At 25.0% G+C, this 17225-nt stretch overlaps 5 protein-coding genes across 6 annotated transcripts; 3 read left to right on the forward strand and 2 right to left on the reverse strand.

Annotated features, from left to right (window-relative positions):
* The first annotated feature begins 792 nt into the window (after positions 1-792).
* Positions 793-3463, forward strand: LOC127284416 (ras-related protein Rab-40B). The gene is made up of 5 exons (XM_051309825.1): positions 793-978; positions 1132-1358; positions 1427-1620; positions 1675-1897; positions 1967-3463. Exons 2-5 carry the CDS (start codon positions 1205-1207, stop codon positions 2281-2283), a joined length of 888 nt encoding a protein of 295 aa, XP_051165782.1. The 5' UTR covers positions 793-978; positions 1132-1204; the 3' UTR covers positions 2284-3463.
* Positions 3461-6778, forward strand: LOC127284417 (uncharacterized). 2 transcript variants are annotated; one of them, XM_051309826.1, is made up of 3 exons: positions 3461-3898; positions 3966-4246; positions 4318-6778. In XM_051309826.1, the coding sequence occupies exons 1-3, from the start codon at positions 3586-3588 to the stop codon at positions 4489-4491; spliced, it is 768 nt and encodes a 255-aa protein (XP_051165783.1). In that variant the 5' UTR covers positions 3461-3585; the 3' UTR covers positions 4492-6778. The 2 variants fall into 2 exon arrangements, with proteins under 2 accessions (XP_051165783.1, XP_051165784.1); XM_051309827.1 differs by having other exon boundaries at positions 3966-4177.
* Positions 6779-7043: 265 nt separating this feature from the next.
* LOC127284418 (glucose-induced degradation protein 4 homolog) lies at positions 7044-8961 on the reverse strand. The gene is made up of 4 exons (XM_051309828.1): positions 8545-8961; positions 7916-8083; positions 7585-7817; positions 7044-7394 (listed from the first exon to the last, which is right to left on the reverse strand). Exons 1-4 carry the CDS (start codon positions 8689-8691, stop codon positions 7331-7333), a joined length of 612 nt encoding a protein of 203 aa, XP_051165785.1. The 5' UTR covers positions 8692-8961; the 3' UTR covers positions 7044-7330.
* Positions 8962-9156: 195 nt separating this feature from the next.
* On the forward strand, positions 9157-12706 carry LOC127284422 (mitochondrial ornithine transporter 1). Its single transcript, XM_051309837.1, has 5 exons — positions 9157-9374; positions 11426-11662; positions 11755-11909; positions 11979-12251; positions 12326-12706. The coding sequence occupies exons 1-5, from the start codon at positions 9290-9292 to the stop codon at positions 12500-12502; spliced, it is 927 nt and encodes a 308-aa protein (XP_051165794.1). The 5' UTR covers positions 9157-9289; the 3' UTR covers positions 12503-12706.
* Positions 12564-17202, reverse strand: LOC127284420 (uncharacterized). The gene is made up of 7 exons (XM_051309832.1): positions 16135-17202; positions 15898-16065; positions 15669-15818; positions 13370-13598; positions 13221-13292; positions 12851-13141; positions 12564-12783 (listed from the first exon to the last, which is right to left on the reverse strand). The coding sequence occupies exons 1-7, from the start codon at positions 17106-17108 to the stop codon at positions 12688-12690; spliced, it is 1980 nt and encodes a 659-aa protein (XP_051165789.1). The 5' UTR covers positions 17109-17202; the 3' UTR covers positions 12564-12687.
* Positions 17203-17225: the final 23 nt, after the last annotated feature.

Here is a 17225-nt window from a genome sequence, read left to right on the forward strand (position 1 = left end):
CGTGAAAATTCATTTTCACGGCGGGTATTTTTGAATTGATTTAAATAAAAAATGTTTTTTTAAGAAATATAATATTAAATAATTGTTTTAATACGTAAGAACACTTTAAAATAGTGATAGAAAGATGATTTGATTGAAAAATTTAGCAAATTTTGCTTTAAAACATTTTCTGTTACGAAAAAGTGTAAGATCACGATGTTTGTGAAATGGTTTGTACAGTGCTTCTTCGATGTGATTGTCTCGTTGTTTGTTTATGTTTTGTCGGCGTTTTTTTAGTTTGTAATAAATAATGAGTGCTCAAGATAAATCGGTAAGTTGAAATGTTTATTAAATAAATTTAAATTCAACTAATTGTTTCGAATAACTGAAAGAAACATGTACACATGTACACTGTACAAACCATTTCACAAACATCGTCATTTTACACTTTCTTGTAGCAGAAAACGTTTTAAAGCAAAATTTGCTAAATTTTTTAATCAAATCATCTCTCTATCATTATTTTAAAGTGTTCTTACATATTAAAACAATTATTTAATATTATATTTCTTAAAAAAACATTTTTTGTTTAAAACAATTCAAAAATACCCGCCGTGAAAATGACTTTTCACGCATTTTCACGGTCCAGAAATAATATTCATCTGATCGAAATTTGAGGTATATAAGCACCTTAACTGTTGACAAATTCCGAGTATACATTTCATTCACTTTCGAGTTCCCTAGAAGTTTTTACTAGAAGCAGACGCCAGACGTTACAGGTCTCAACCCTGGGTATGTTGCTCTACGAATATCGTAGAAGAGCGCACGCGCGAAAGTGGTATAGTTACTGTCTCTACTATTTTCGCTTGATTTTTTTCTCCGTGTATGAAGTGATAGTTTTTGGCAATTATCTATTTTGGTCAATTTCTTCCAATTTTCGTTTCATTTAAATAAATTCCAGATGAACTTTTATGTTTAATAAGGAACAAACGTTCGAAAAATGTAATTATTCATAATTTATTATGAATGAAAAATAATTTTTCCCTTTTGTTATGGTTTATTTTATTTCTAAAAAAAAGTAGTGCATAAACAAATAGTAATTAAATAAAGAAACATTGATAAATTTTGTGAAAATAAAATTGAATTTTTTTTTAGTTTTAGAAGGAATCATACCTAGGGCGATTTTCGCTCGAAGGATTAAGTGCAGTATGCTTAAATTGAGAATAGTATGGCTGCAGGAGAGGCCAACGTTACAAAGCCTCGTCAAGAAAAGCAGTACGATTATCTGCTAAAATTTCTTCTTGTTGGCGATAGTGACGTAGGAAAATCAGAAATTCTCAGTGGTCTTAATTCGGAAGAATCTCCATTTTGTAGTGGCAGTGGTAATGTTTATTTTTTAAATTTGAATTTAATAAAAGAGAATTGAGAAATATAATAATTTTTTTTACAGCCTACAAAACAACAACAATTTTATTAGACGGAAAAAGAGTGAAATTACAATTATGGGATACTTCTGGTCAAGGAAGATTTTGTACGATTATACGATCGTATTCACGTGGAGCTCAGGGGATATTATTAGTTTATGACATTACTAACAAGTGGTCCTTCGATGGAATAGATAGATGGCTCAAGGAAGTAGAAGAGGTTAGTGACAATTCATTGTAAAGTTGAATTTGTTTATTACATTTTTTTTTTCAGCATGCACCTGGTGTTCCAAAGGTATTGGTTGGCAATCGTCTTCATTTGGCTTTCAAAAGACAAGTGTGTGAACGAGATGCAGAAACGTATGCAGCTAAAAATCGCATGGCCTTTTTTGAAGTTTCGCCGCTTTGTGATTTTAATATAAAAGAGAGTTTTTCCGAATTATCACGAATGGCTCTTCATCGTAATGGTATGGAGAGACTATGGAGATCTAATAAAGGTATTGTTTTTTGGAATATTTAAAAAAAAATCTTATTGAAGAGCTTTGCTAAAACTGATATATTTTTAGTTCTTAGTCTTCAAGAGCTTGCCTGCAGAGCTATTGTTGCTCGAACAACAGTTTATGGCATTGAACAACTCCCTTTACCAACATCAATTAAATCACATTTGAAATCTTATGCCATGACAACAACAACAACAACTCAGCTTCGATATAATATCAATCGGCCCTTATGTCCTCGCGCCAGTTTAAGTTCATATCATCGAAAACTTCGATTTGTAAAAACAAATCATCACAATGGTTTATCAACTCCAGGTAGTTCGCCCGGTAGTGTTACTGATTCACGAACAAATTGCGTGGGTCGCAATTCATGCGCAATATCCTGAGGCTGCAGTTTTAAATTGACTTATTTCTATAAAAAAAAAAAAAAAAAAGAAAAAAAAACTCGAGTATCCGAAATTTTCTCTAAAACAATGTTTATCTTACAAGAATACGATATTTTAGTAATTAAAAACTAAGGCGATAAAATATCCGCCATTGACGCAATGTCTCATAATTTAGTGTTTACACTATGGCAATTTAGTACATTGACACCTAATGAAAATAATCTGAGAAGCGAAATTTTAATTGACTCGCAATATAATATACTAAATAGCTGTAGTGTACGTTAATAATTTTTTTTCAGGTAAGTAATAAAAAAACAATTTTTACAATAATAAATTATTTTAATAACTTAAATTCCCAAAATGTCATGTTCTTACAACGTTTTCCCCCCTAATTATGAAAGAGAAACGTACATCATTTTTTAATTATCAATAATTGAATCGTTTATTGGATCATAAAATAGTAAAATTATTAAAAATTCGTTTCGCTATTTGTGCTTCTACATAAATATGCGCTCAACCTTAACAACATAATATATCAAAAGTTATTTATATTATTTTTTTACGTTTTAAAAAAAGGCAAAGGAAAATAAAAAAAGAAGATAAGTGCAATCTTTTACTCAACCGTCCTAATTACTTTTAAAATAGTTAATAAATCAGTTTTCTTGAAACCTTATAAAATTGCCTATAGTATTTGTAGATTCCAAAAATGAATGAAAATAATTTTTTTCAAATGACATTGTTAGTAGTGACTTTAGTGAAAGTTCAAATTTAACAAAAAAAAAACATATTGATGTAATCTTCTGTTCTAATTAATATATAAATATTATATAAGAGGAGCTCGAACGAAACCTATTTTTGTATATCTTGTAAAAAGTATCTTAATTATTTAATATCTGAACAACATAATTCAGCCTTCTCAATGTAAACATTTAAAAAAAAAATTTCTTTAAAAATCTTTATTGTTTTCTTATTGATATAAATAACAAAAATCAAAAATAATTTTATTTTCGAAAATAATGTACGAGGGAAGGCTGATGTCTCTAAAAATAAATAAAAAAAAAATGTGTTAAATTACAAACATATTTTACATATTTACGCAATAAGTGGAAAAAGATCTGTATCACAACATTAATTTATTTACTATAATAATAATAAAAATAATAATGACTAACAAAATTCAGTATGCTTTTGTTTAATTCGTCCTCTTTTCCTGTCTTATTTCTTTCAAGACAAAAAAAAAACTAATTCATTAAAAAATTTTTTTTCTTCACTTTGTTTTATAATATATAAAAAATTTTTAAAATGTCTTTTCACGGGGAAGATTATTTCAATGAAGGAAACGATGAGATTTCTAAACGAATTTCAGAACAAATAGAAGAGGTTATTCCATTAACAATGTCAATTAATAGAATTTTGGAAGATTGTAGCATTCAATGGAAATCAACAATTTCTAAAAAGCAATGGAAAATGACGAATTGTAGAAAGGCATCTTATTTTTCATGGCAAAATTCTGTTGTGGCAAGGACCTATTTTGAAAATGAAGATTTAGATAATGCCTTTCAAAATCTCCTAAAATCAAAGTCAATGTTCACTAATCATCTTTCTCATTTCATAAGTAAGAATTTAAAATCTATTTTTAAATTTACATCTTATATGTGCACTTATATATTTTATTTTTGTAGATTTATTAAATGGTCAAACACCTTTAATATCAGGACCAGAAACAAAAAATCAAGAAAAAATGACAATTAATGTACCAATAACAGAGGAAATTAATTCACCACTTATTTCTGCAATCGAAGATCGAATAAATGAAAATATTCATCGTACATTTTCTGAATTATTAAAGGCAAAAATATATTTCGACAAGACTTTATCAAGTTTAAACAGCATAGTAAGTGAAACAGGATCTTCAACAATTGATTTTTCAAATTGCATTTGTCAAATATGCTCCAATGTTGTGGTAATTATATAAATAGTAAAGAAAAATTTTATTAAAGAAAATCTAAAGATGATAAAATAAATTTCATTTAGGAAAATAAATCTGAAAAAAATCCCATAAATATCGCATCTGGTCAAAAAAGAAGAAGTAAGAGAAATAAAATAAAACGTTTAAACAGTGGTAATAGACAATTTACAAGCAAAGGAAAAAATGCTAATAGAAAGGATTATTCGGCTGGAGATCGAAATGAAACTGAAATAATTTAATTGAATTTTTAGACTTTTACAATTTATGAATCTATAATCAGAATAGCAAAAAATTTACAGGTAATTAAAATAAAATCAAAATTATTTTCCACAAGCTCTTTTTATTAAATATGTTATTTCAATTGCTCAAATATACATAAAGATAATTTTTTACATTATATCTTAGCGAATGTAAAGAACTTGACATATGCAATATAAAACCCTTTTCTCCGATGTGATATAATAATTAGCCTTTTTCAATAAGCATTATAATGGATAAAATAATTATATTCTATTATTAAATGCCAATTATCAATCCTTATAGTTCGTTTCTTTTTTTATTAATTAAATCAAAAAATCACAGTCACGAGTATATAACGTAGACACTTAAATTAATATACATGCACTAATTACTTACAAATTATTATTATTATTATTAATATTAATATTATTATTATTATTATTAAAAGATAAAAACTAAAGTGGATCAAAACTTTATTTTATTCTCAATTGTAAAGCAAAAAGTACAAATCACAAACTGAAAAAAGTGTACAAAAACGAAATATTTGTTTTGATCCAAAGATTTTTGTTACAAAATACTTGTACAATAGTATGCAATTGTTTTATGCATATAATTTTTATGCTTAAGACAAATGCAAACTGGGAATGGTGAATTTTGATGTAAAGTACTCAAAACATAATTTTTACGTTCGCATGAAAAAATGTCCATATTATCGATTTTTAATAAATCTTAAAACCGTTTAACGTTAAAATACACAAAAAAAAGAAAAATTAATAAAAATCGATAAAATAGTCCCTTTTACATATATACATGTACCTATACTATCATAAAGAAATATGCATTACAAGAAATTCAAATCTCTTTAACAAATTTCATTAAAAAATATATATAAATATTTCATCAAACAATAGTTTGTCAGAAACAATAAAGACAAATTAAAATTTGTTTCATAAATTAACAAAACTTGTTCTTTCTTTTTGTTCACAATAACACGCAAAAGAAAAACTTGGAAGATTGCGACATTCTTAAGAATAGACTAAAAATATATTTCATGCATTTTTAAAGAATTAATAAATCAAATCACAATCAAGTTTTAAGAATTAAAATTCATTTACTGATTTTAAATTCTTTGAATTGAATCAATTTGAAATTTGTTATTTCACAATATCTGAAAAGAAGAACCTTTTGCTTCCTTTAAACTAAAAAATTCTCTCTACTTCTCATTTTATTTATATCGGTATACTATTAAATGATTTATTTATCATTTTTAATTCTTAAAGATTTTCAAAAGTGGCACGTAAAAAAAAATTCTCAAAGAGAAAATGGCAAAGCATTTTTGAAATTTCACATTTTTTTACTGCATTCTATTAGAAAATAATTCACAGGCCAACCATTTTCTCTTTTATTGTAAAAAGTACCATATTCGAACACCATTAAAAATTATCTAGTTAGATAAACAGATCTCATAACTTATGTACCCGATTACAGATTCTTGGGTACGTAATCATATATATAAAAATATAATATATATATATAGTAAATATTTGAAATGAAAGGAAAATATATAATAAATTATTTTAATTTTCAAAATAAATATATTTATTTAATATTATATGACTCGTTAAAAAAATGTTAAAATATGAAGCATACAATTTTTTTCAATCTTGCAAAAAAAAGACGTTCGTATATTTTTTTTCAACGTATCAAAAAATGGGCGACATTAAAAAATTTAACAACAATGAAATGAAAACTAAAAGCAACACAAATATTTTTAAATAAGTGCTTGCTATATAATATGTTAACGGAGAGTAGGATATTATTTTAATAAAAATACTTAATTTTTTTGTTTATTGGGAAGATTGAGAATAATTGTTTAATAATAACTTGCGTTTTATTATGTATATGAATAGTGTACAATAATTTTTTTTTTTAATATCACTCTTGCAAAAATAAAGTTCCTCTAAACAGAGAAAATCTATTTTTGTAAGCTAACTTGAATATTAATATCGACTTATTCAATTTTTAAATTAAATATTTCTTATGATAAATTGATCTTTGAAAATTTAATAGTATTTACATATTATAATTGCACAATATGTAGTACATTATACTATTTGCAATAACGAAATAATTTTTTTTTTATAATGCAATGTCCGCAAAATAATTATTATTTACATAAATATCTTACATAATAATAATTCTTCTATAAAATTGTTATTGTTGCGAATTTATTTATATTAGTTATTTAGAAACTTGTAATTCAACGTGAATTCTGTTAAAATTAAATCTCAAACCACTTTCATTAGAATACAAAAACATATTTTCAGAATGATACAATAGTTTTTGTAATAATAATAATTTTAAAATTATTCAAAAGAAGGTTAATCTTTTCTAAACAAAATGAGCTTTGATATACTCAACATTAAAAAAATCGTTGAGTGAAGATAAACAGCTCAATAATTGTAATTAAAAAAAAGATTAACAATCGCATTAGTTTAATAATTAGCCATTGTATCACTCCTCGAGGCACTCTTTTTTTCTTTTCTAATAATTATCAAGATAGCATTCCATCTTACAATTAATTAGCCTCTAATATGAAATTTGAAGAATTGTGCATTTAACTTATTTTGTAACATGCGTCAATTCTTTTGCGTCACTCAATAAAATAAGTTTTTAATGCGTCATAATAGTTCCCTACTTTAAAATAAAACGGCCAATATTAGTTGGTCAATAGCAACAATCTATAGTCGGGAACTTTTATGAGATCTGTACTTTTATACGGGATGTTGTGTCTAAAAATAATGGAGGGTTATAAAAATTGAGCAATGCATTTTTCTTTCACCTGAATTCGTAGATTTGTATACTGTGTTCTGGTACGTGGGTTAAATTTAGAGATTGATACCTGTAATTGAAAAGATAATTTACTTTTATTTTTCTTTTGTTATTTTAATTAGTATTTTTTCTAAATCAACTTTGCAAAAAATCATTTTATATTTGTAACAAAACTATTGTTTTATTTTATAAAAATTTAAAAAACTAAATAATTAATTAATTAAAATAATGTTAATGAATTTTAAATAAAATTAACTTACCATTCTGAATTTCGATGATAATAGTAACCTTCGATAGAAGCAGCAGATTTTTGAAAACAAATATAATAAAAACCAGCAAAAGATGCTCCATTTATGTCAGTGATTTTATGATCTGGGACAAGAAAATGTTCTTTCCATCTCATGAAAACAAAGTCCGTTCCCTTTAACGCTTCATAGTCAAAAGTATCGGAATTAAAAGACTTACCATACTGACTAAAGGATTCAAATTTCAGCTGTAATAAAATAAAAACAATTTTTTTTAAATATCAATTTTTATGATTATATAATAAGTATTTTAATATTCTAAATAATTTGAAATTTATGAAAATACCCAATGCTTTTTGTCAACATCTTCATCGGCGTCCCATTTACGCGTTAGAAATGGATATTTCTTTGAAATAATTTCTCCATCGAAAAATGTTGTAAGTGTTGGAAATTCTTCTGTCAAACCTTTTATTTTAAGGTATCCACATAAATAACTGTTTTCTTCATCCACATGCTAAAAATATTTACATAAAAGAAAAATTCTAATCACAAAGTGATTGAAATAATATTTTTTTTTAATAAAACGAAAAAAAAACCAATAACACTTGTAATTTTTATCAAACAATTGTAAAATATTTAACATCTACGCATTCAATGTAAACACAGAACACGCCTTAATCATATAAAAGAAAAGACAAAAAAGATACTTTCAAACAGAAAATTGAAACAAATTTTACATGATTATTTTAAGTAAACTTAAATATTATATCAAAAGTATAGATCTAATAACAAAATCACATGAGAAAATACACGCGCGTCGAACTTTCTAGATGACAAATATTTAAATAATATTAGTGTTAAACTTTTATAGTATGTAAACTTCGATAAATAGTTACCATTTTTATTGTCTAAATGAGATATTATTAAAAGAGGGAAATATTAATTAAGTATTTTTCAAATAAAGACAAAACTAACCTGCAAAACAACTTCAACTTCATAACTATTGCCCTTGGACTTTTGTGACCCTTGAAATCTTGATCCATTATAAAGAAGAGATTTTGTTACACCCGGTTGCTTTGAATTTGCGGGTGGCGGTGGCACAACATCCACTTTTACCGGCATTGTCAAATAATTCAAGTTCTGTAATCACCGCCTTGCGTATACCAACAAAGAACAAGAATCCTTCATTACAAGACTGTCAATAATTGACGGTAATGAAAAAATACACTTTAGAAAAAAATGTCAAGTTTTTAATATTTAATATTTTTGTATTCTTTAATTTTTCTATTTTTAATTACGAATTTTGCATATAGAACAATTTTTGTATAATTTTTTCTTGGTTAAATTGAGTCTCTGGCGTTAAATCACTTGAAGTTTTCTACATCTTTCTACTGTTATGAAGTTAGTTTCAATATGCAGCTACTTCTGCAATAACTAAAAACAAACAAGTACTGTCACATTTCAGAGGTTCTTCTTTAATTCAATGGATGCAACATGTGAACGTGTGTTTAATACAACCTATTGTGGAAAGACCAGTCAATCAGCTGTTTTTTGTTTATCTATCGTAATTTCATATATGAAATATAATATATATATATATATATATATATACATTCACGTTCATAGCTAGTTAATCTCGAAATTAAGCACGTGATACAAAATCATCTATTTTTCATTATTTGTTTTATAAATGAGATTTTTCTGATTAATTAAAACGAAGATGAACGTGGAAGGTATTGAATATAAAAACAATCGTTTAAAAAGTTTTAGAACCGGTATGATAGACTTTGTTGCCGGTTCCTTAGGTAAACATTTTTTATATAGTAATTTAAGAGATTATTTTTTTAAGTAGTTAAAATTATAACAGTCTTTGGATTATACAATTTATACGACTTTTTTCGGCTTATTTTAAATAAATGCGACTTTTTTTTACATTACAAAAAATTTCTAATAAATTCTTCATCAACAGAAATCACTAAAAAATTTCTCTTATTATAATTATTGTCTGAAATTTAACACAATTAATCTTTTAAAAATTCAATTATTTTCAAAAATTTTAATTTAAAAGCTTCTAAAATTTAATTATTTTTAAAAGATTCCATCTAAAATTTTTTGAAATTTAATCATTTCAATGATATAATTATAATTGTCTGCAATTTCAAATAAATTTTTTAGTTTTATTTCAAAAATCTAAATTGTAAATCTTTAAAAATTCAATTACTCTTAAGAAATGTTATTTAAAATTATTTGATATTTTTTTTTAGTTCTGTAAAATTTAATTATTGTCTGAAAATTAACAAAATTTTTTGAAATTTAATTATTTCTAAAAATTTCAACTTTAACTCTTCCAAAATTATTATTCAAAAAAAATTTTATTTAATAATCTGTAAAACTTCAGGCCTCGAATAATACGACTTTTTCAACTTTTTCTGACTCTTTTTTCGAAAATACAACATTTTTCGACTTATTTGAATAAGATGCGAATTTTTAAACATTTTTTTACATTTTTTACAAAATTTTTAAACAAAATACGTATTTTTAATATACAATGCAAATCTTCTTTATTTTAATTATTTAACAAATTTTTTTCTAAATTAATTATTTTTAATAATTTTTAAAAAAATTTCTTCACAAATTCAATTATGTTAAATTATTTTTAAGTTAAAAATTTTATAAAATTCAACAATTGTTTACAATTTTAAAACAAAAAATAAAATTACCAAAAATTTCAATTTAAAACCTTTTATAATTTGCCATCTGAAACTATTTTAAATATAATAATTTCAATTAATTTTCAATTATTTTCAAACATTTGAATGGTAAATCTTTGAAAATTCAATTACTTTTAAAAAATGTCATCTGAAATTATTTGATAAATTATTTTCAATTCTGTAAAATTTAATTATTGTCTGGAATTTAACAAAATCTTTTGAAATTCAATTATTTCGAAAAATTTCAACTATAACTCTTCCAAAGTTCTATTATTTTTAATAATTTTAATATTTCTTTAAAAATTTAATTATTTAAAAAAGTTTCAAATAAAAACACTAAAATTGAATTGAATTGTAAATTTCGAAAAGGGCTCAACTCCAAAAACCGTAAGAGTCATTTTCACTGTGATTCGTTATGCGAAAATGACACTTACGCTTTTTCGAGTTGAGCCCAATACGAAATTTACGATTCAATTGTTTGTATAATAACATTAGTTATTTAAAGTAAAATAACTAATTAAATTTAATTAAAATTAAAAAATCGACTTTTGCGACTTTTTTTAAAATGTAAATCGAGTAAAACGACTTTTTTTGCTCCTTAAAGTCGATTCGAGGTCTGAAACTTAATTAAGTATTGCCTTAAATTTTTTTGACCATCAACATTAAAAACTATGACAAAACTTTAAATTCGAATAAATTGTTTAAATCAGACTTGAAAAAATTATAAAAATGGACCTTAAAATTTTTTTAGTAATTTGTCCTACCTGAATAAAATTTTGAAAATTTATCTTACAATTAGTTCGATTCTGAAATATTTCAAATAAATTTTCTTAATAATATTCATTATAGAATTATTCTCATTACAGAATTAATAAAATGAATTTAATATCTAATAACATTAGTTATTTAAAGTAAAATATTCATTAACCAATTAAATTTTATAAAAATAAAAAAATCGACTAAAACGACTTTTTTTGTGCCTTAAAGTCGATCCGAGGCCTGTTATAAAATTTTTTTACAACGCTAGAGTTTTTAAAAAAGGAATGTCTAATTTTTATTTAATTGAATAGAAAGGATTTCTGTTTTTTTATTATAGTAATGATATATTATTAATTATGAAATTGTTATATAAATTATAATTTCAGGTGGTGTCGCATTGGTTTACGTTGGTCAACCTCTGGATACGGTAAAAGTAAAAATGCAAACATTTCCACAATTATACAAAGGAATGATAGATTGTTTTATGAAAACCTTAAAAACTGATGGAATAATGAGAGGCCTTTATGCAGGTACCATACCAGCAGTTGTGGCAAATGTTGCTGAGAATTCAGTTTTATTTGCAGCTTATGGTTGTTGTCAAAAAGCCGTAGCCAATGTAACAGGTGCGCAAGAAAAAAAAATTCAGTTATAGGAAATAAATTACCAAAACTGTCCAATATACAATATTTGTTTTATAGATAAAATTTTTCAACAGGAGTACAAAATGTGGAGAATTTAAATTCTTTTGGTAATGCATGTGCTGGATTTTTTGCCGCATTTTTTTCATCACTAACATTGTGTCCAACAGAATTAATTAAATGTCGATTACAAGCCATGAGGGAAATTGAAATTCATGGTGGTTCATCTGCAGTAAGTTAAATTTTACATAATTTTCGTTTTTTAAAAGAAAACAGTGGAACATCTAAAATATTGTTTTAGAGTTTAATTGGACCCTGGCAATTGACTAGAAAAATTATTCGCGAAGGTGGACCTGCTAGTTTATTCCAAGGTCTTTCTTCGACAATAGCTAGAGAGATGCCGGGATATTTTTTTTTCTTTGGTGGCTATGAAGCAACAAGGGAACTTCTTGCAAATCCCGGACAAAGTAGAGATGATATTGGCTGGCAAAAAACAATGGTTGCTGGCGCTGTTGGAGGCTCAATTTTGTGGCTTGTAATATTTCCTGCCGATGTTGTGAAAAGTCGAATACAAGTTAGTTAAAATTTAAATATTACTTTAACGAGAAAAAAATTTGATTTTAAATTTTTATTTACTTTTTTCCAAAGGTACAAAATCTTAAACAGCCTGCACTATTAATTGCAAAGGAAATAATAAGAACAGAAGGTATTTCTGCTTTATACAATGGTCTTAAACCAACTCTTATAAGAACAGTTCCTGCAACCGCAACTTTATTTGTCACTTATGAATATTCTAAAAAACTAATGCAAAATTTTCTATCCTAATTTAACGGCAATTTAGGAACTATTTTGTTAAAAAGAAAAAATGAGTACTATTTTTATACTCTTACAATTTATAGCTAAGCATTTATTGACTTCTTTTATAAAAAGAAATATTTTATAAATTATTAGAATTATATACAATTGTTAAATAAAATAATGTAAATATCAAAAGTATGTTTTGAAAAATATCATTTTTTTGTTTTTAAATTAATAGAATTCAATATTCTCTCCTTTAAATATTCCTTTCTTTCCTGATTGTTACACTTCCATTCGAAGCACGGTATCTGAAATATTAATAAAAAAGTTCAGTATTTAAAAAAATATTAATTATTTATATTTTAAATTACTCACTACAATTGGTATGTATCCAATTTTTTCTAATTGTCTCACGTTTGCACAAAGATATCCAGTGAAGTTTTTTGTATTTCTGATAATAACAGTTTCCACTGCCAAAAGAATGGCTACCCAATGATATTTTCTTTTTAATTCAATTGGTATCCATTTAATGTCACTGTCTACATTTTTTAACATTGGCAAAGCTGAAATTGCATTATAATCATGATCAAAGCAAAGTACAATATTGTTTTGTGTAAAATGGGGTAATATCCTGTAAAGAGAAGCAACGTCTTTCTCATATATCTTCTGCAAAGAAAAAAAAGATAATTGAAATATTTAATACAATTGCTGTTATATGTATGGTTAGTACAAAAGTTTACATTACATTAACAATTTGAAGAATTTGTTGATTGGTCCTATTTGCAAAAGTACTGTCATTTTGCATGTCATTATACTTCTGTAAAGAATCAATATTACTTTCAAATATTTATATATTTAATTCTAAAATAAAAATTTTAATTTGTATTTCATTACATTTAACATAAATTTAGAAATTTTGTTGTCTAGTTCTTGACCAATATAATCGGGACATTCTATTCTTAAACTTCGATCCAAAACGTAATTTTCTATTCCCATATTCCTGGACTCCTTTTCAAATGGTAATATCTCGTGTTTTTTCTCCATAACATTTGAAATTAAATCCAATGGATAGATATTTACTGTACTCAAATGCCTTAGTGCAAATCCATATTCTTTTGTAAAACTGTAAATGGCAAAATGTAAAACATTCACTACTTTTATATACCGAATTTCCTTTTTATATTAAGTTCAAGAACGACTGACATCACAATATTTTCGTTTTCTTAAATAAATTATTTACAGTTTTTCTTCAAATTTTAAATTCACATGCATAACTTACTTATGGGCGATTCCACGTGAGATTTACCTATGACATTTTAAATTCGGTAAATATAGTTTTTTCGATCTTTATAGAAAAAAAAAGTTTACTTATTTTTTTATAAGTGCTCAAATTTTCGAGTAATGAATTTTTAAAAATTTGATTTTTTCGAATTTTTTAAAAATACACCTAATTTTAATGACATCAAACTCTAAAAGTATTAAATTTAGGAATTCTCACCAAGATACAAAAAAGTTTCAGTTTTTCATTGACTTTCAAAATATGTTAACAAAAATTTTTTTTTAAATTTGTTTAGAATAAACAGCGATTTTTAGGGTTTCGTGGCCCATGGCCGAAAGCCTTATAGTTTCACTTTGGCGTCCGTCTGTCCGTAGTATATTTTGGGGCACCACAGCTCCCAAAATCAAATTTTAGGGCACAGATTCCAAATTAAAATTTTGGGGCACCACAGATCCCAAATTCAAATTTTGGGGCCCCACAGATCCCAAATTAAACTTTTGGGGCACCACAGATCCCAAATTCGAATTTTGGGCAAACATAGCTTCCAAATTCGAATTTTGGGCAACCATAGCTCCCAAATTCAAATTTTGGGGCCCCACAGATCTAAAATCTCCATTTACTGAATGGACATTTTCCCGAATGGACATTACATGTCCCATTAGTTAACATGCCCCTACAATTGACATGTCCCAGTAGTTGACCTGTCTCAGTAATTGACATGTCCCAATAGTTGACATGTCCATATAGTTGACATGTCCAAGAGTTGACATGTCTTAATAGTGGACATTATCGAATGGACATTTTACCTAATGTTTTAGGTAAATTTATAAAATAAATTTTATTATTTATTTCTAAATTATTTATTTTTGATTTATTTTTTTTTAATTAAAATTTAAAGCGCCACGAAACCCTAGATGTAGGCGCAATTGCGCCTAGTTCTTTTCCTATTTTTTATGAACAAATTAAATTTTTTTAAATTTGGGCGCAATTTTTAAAAATAATATAAGAATAAATTGTATAAATAATAATAAGAAAATTTTGTAATAAGTTTTGGAGTGGGCCTGATGATCCTTTTGTTTATATAATTTGTTTAAAAAAAATTCTTTACTTTTTTTTCGTTTTTTTGTTATTTTTCAAAATAAAATATATTTTAATTTGCTTTTCTATGAGTTTACTAAAAGATCCAAGTGCCCAAAACACTTTTCATTTCATAAATAAAAAAAAAAGTAAAAATGTTTTTTAAACAAATTATATAAACAAAAGGATCATCAGGCTCACTCCAAAACTTATTACAAAAAAAAATTTTTTAAATTGCGCCAAATTTAAAAAAATTTAATTTATTTATAAAAAATCGCTGTTTTTCTAAACAAATTCAAAAAAAATTTCCGTTAACATATTTTGAAAATCGATGAAAAACTGAAACTTTTTTGTATGTTGGTGAGAATTCCTAAATTTAATACTTTTAGAGTTAGATGTCATTGAAATTAGGTGTATTTTTAAAAAACTTGAAAAAATCAGGTTTTTAAAAATTAATAACTCGAAATCGCCCATTTGTATTCGAAAAAGAACATTTTTTAAAAATTTTTTTGCATTAATTGTGTAAAAATCAGAATCTAAGTCATTAGACATGATAAATTTGTTTTAGTACATTAAATAATACATTAATTGTAAAAAAATTTTAAAAATTAATTTAAAATTTACATTTTTATGAATTATTATTTGATAACAATTGTCATTTTATCTATCAATAAAAATTATGAAAATCGAGACTTTTTCTATACAATAGTAATGAAATAATAATTTAAAACATAAAATAAATATACACATGAATAAACTACAATACGTAAAGAACAAAAAGTACAACTTCAACCGAGCGAGCGAGGAATCCATCGCTAGTATTTAATTAAAACTCACTTTTTCTTTTCTTCTCTTCTTTGTGAACTCCTAAGTTCTTTGATAATTAGACTATAAATAGCTTCATGTGAAGGATAATTAAAAGTTGTTAAAAGAAAAATAACTCTTTCAATGTCTTTTATTCTTGAAGTTGTTAAACACTCTTCACATCTGTTAAAATTATTATAAATATAGTAACAAAAAATTTTACTAATAAAAAATTTTCTATAATTCTCTTACAATACATTACCTTTTTATAATAGCAGACATTAAAACAGAATTATAAATCATAGTTTTAGCCTTTAAATGTGAAATTTGTGTCAAAACTAAAGTATTTACTCGTGGAACTATTGGAATTAAACTTTCAAATAATTGTTCGTATAATTCAAGGAATTCAGGCTTTGAATTAAAATTGTATCTGTAAAAAAAATAATTCACTTTTAATAAAAATTACGTTTCTTTACTATTTTTTTCTAGTTAAACTCACCGGAATAATTTACAAAATGCACTTAGATCATTGTCACTAAAATAATTTACATTATTTATAAATTTCCTTAAAAATTTTTTTATCAAATCTTTATTGGTGATTTCCATTTGTGAGGTAAAAAAGGCTAAACAAATTATTTGCAATTCTGATATTTCGTAATTATTGAAATAATTGTTAACGCAATATTCCAAATGTAAAAATTTTTCTTTTGGCAATGAATAAACATAAAGAATACACATTATATGAATAATTTCTTTTGAACTTAATTTTGAACAATCTGAGGTTAATTTTTGTAAAGAAATTGTTACAAAATTAGAATAAAAATTACATAAATTGCAAACAGTACCACAATACATCATTGTCTTTTTGTTAGACCATAATTTTGAGCGTTTAATTAATTCATTGTCTATTGTTATCAAAAGATTACGTACAATTGAATTTCTTGTGTCAGAAATTTTTGGCCATAATTCCAAACATTTTAACAATGTAAATAATTCATTATCACTAAAATTAACTATTTTTGATATTAATGTTAAAATAATATGGATATAAATTTCTTTAAATAAAATGTCATTGTTTATTAAGGCATTATTAGAGAGAATTTGAAATTTTTCAACACATTCAGAAATTGAATATTGTTCCCAACTTTCTCGTTTTATAACATCTATTAATTTGAAATCAACTGATTTTTTTTCGTTTTTATTATAAATTCCTTTTTGTGTAAAAGTGTTGTATTTTCCAGTTTCAATCATTTTTCTTCGCAATGCCTTATATCCTTTTAAATTGTCATAGTTTATATCTTCGAAATCACGATATTGTTTACTGTTAAAAGCAACACTTGAATATGTACTCTTGTTTCTTTGGTAAGTATAAAAAGGTTTTGTTTCATTATAACAAGAGATGTAAGAATGTTTTAATATATTTATATTATTAAAATACAACGTTCTATATAATAGATTTAAACACATTGTCATTATTTTTAATATACTTGAAAATTATAAACTTATTCAACTACTTCATCTCGCACGTGTTGGTAAAGGTCGTAAAGGACTAGTTCACATGTTGAGTCTGAGACACGAAGCATGAGTCTA

Source organism: Leptopilina boulardi, unplaced genomic scaffold (assembly GCF_019393585.1).
Source record: "Leptopilina boulardi isolate dan_hultmark-lab unplaced genomic scaffold, ZJU_Lbou_2.1 LbouV2_324, whole genome shotgun sequence".
Classification (NCBI taxonomy): Eukaryota; Metazoa; Arthropoda; class Insecta; order Hymenoptera; family Figitidae; genus Leptopilina; species Leptopilina boulardi.

Bases quoted from the DNA above. Each gene is read 5' to 3' on its own strand.
- LOC127284416 (XM_051309825.1), top strand. From the start codon at position 1,205: ATGGCTGCAGGAGAGGCCAACGTTACAAAGCCTCGTCAAGAAAAGCAG. The intron at 1,621-1,674 runs GTTAGTGACAAT...TTTTTTTTTCAG, and splicing joins GGCTCAAGGAAGTAGAAGAG to CATGCACCTGGTGTTCCAAA. The intron at 1,898-1,966 runs GTATTGTTTTTT...ATATATTTTTAG, and splicing joins ACTATGGAGATCTAATAAAG to TTCTTAGTCTTCAAGAGCTT.
- LOC127284417 (XM_051309826.1), top strand. From the start codon at position 3,586: ATGTCTTTTCACGGGGAAGATTATTTCAATGAAGGAAACGATGAGATT. The intron at 3,899-3,965 runs GTAAGAATTTAA...TTATTTTTGTAG, and splicing joins TCATCTTTCTCATTTCATAA to ATTTATTAAATGGTCAAACA. The intron at 4,247-4,317 runs GTAATTATATAA...AATTTCATTTAG, and splicing joins AAATATGCTCCAATGTTGTG to GAAAATAAATCTGAAAAAAA.
- LOC127284418 (XM_051309828.1), bottom strand. From the start codon at position 8,691: ATGCCGGTAAAAGTGGATGTTGTGCCACCGCCACCCGCAAATTCAAAG. The intron at 8,084-8,544 runs GTTAGTTTTGTC...AAATATTTTTAG, and splicing joins AAGTTGAAGTTGTTTTGCAG to CATGTGGATGAAGAAAACAG. The intron at 7,395-7,584 runs GTAAGTTAATTT...TTTCAATTACAG, and splicing joins TATCATCGAAATTCAGAATG to GTATCAATCTCTAAATTTAA.
- LOC127284422 (XM_051309837.1), top strand. From the start codon at position 9,290: ATGAACGTGGAAGGTATTGAATATAAAAACAATCGTTTAAAAAGTTTT. The intron at 11,663-11,754 runs GTGCGCAAGAAA...ATTTTTCAACAG, and splicing joins AGCCGTAGCCAATGTAACAG to GAGTACAAAATGTGGAGAAT. The intron at 11,910-11,978 runs GTAAGTTAAATT...ATATTGTTTTAG, and splicing joins TTCATGGTGGTTCATCTGCA to AGTTTAATTGGACCCTGGCA.
- LOC127284420 (XM_051309832.1), bottom strand. From the start codon at position 17,108: ATGACAATGTGTTTAAATCTATTATATAGAACGTTGTATTTTAATAAT. The intron at 13,142-13,220 runs GTAATGTAAACT...TTTTCTTTGCAG, and splicing joins AAATTCTTCAAATTGTTAAT to AAGATATATGAGAAAGACGT. The intron at 12,784-12,850 runs GTGAGTAATTTA...TTAATATTTCAG, and splicing joins TTGGATACATACCAATTGTA to ATACCGTGCTTCGAATGGAA.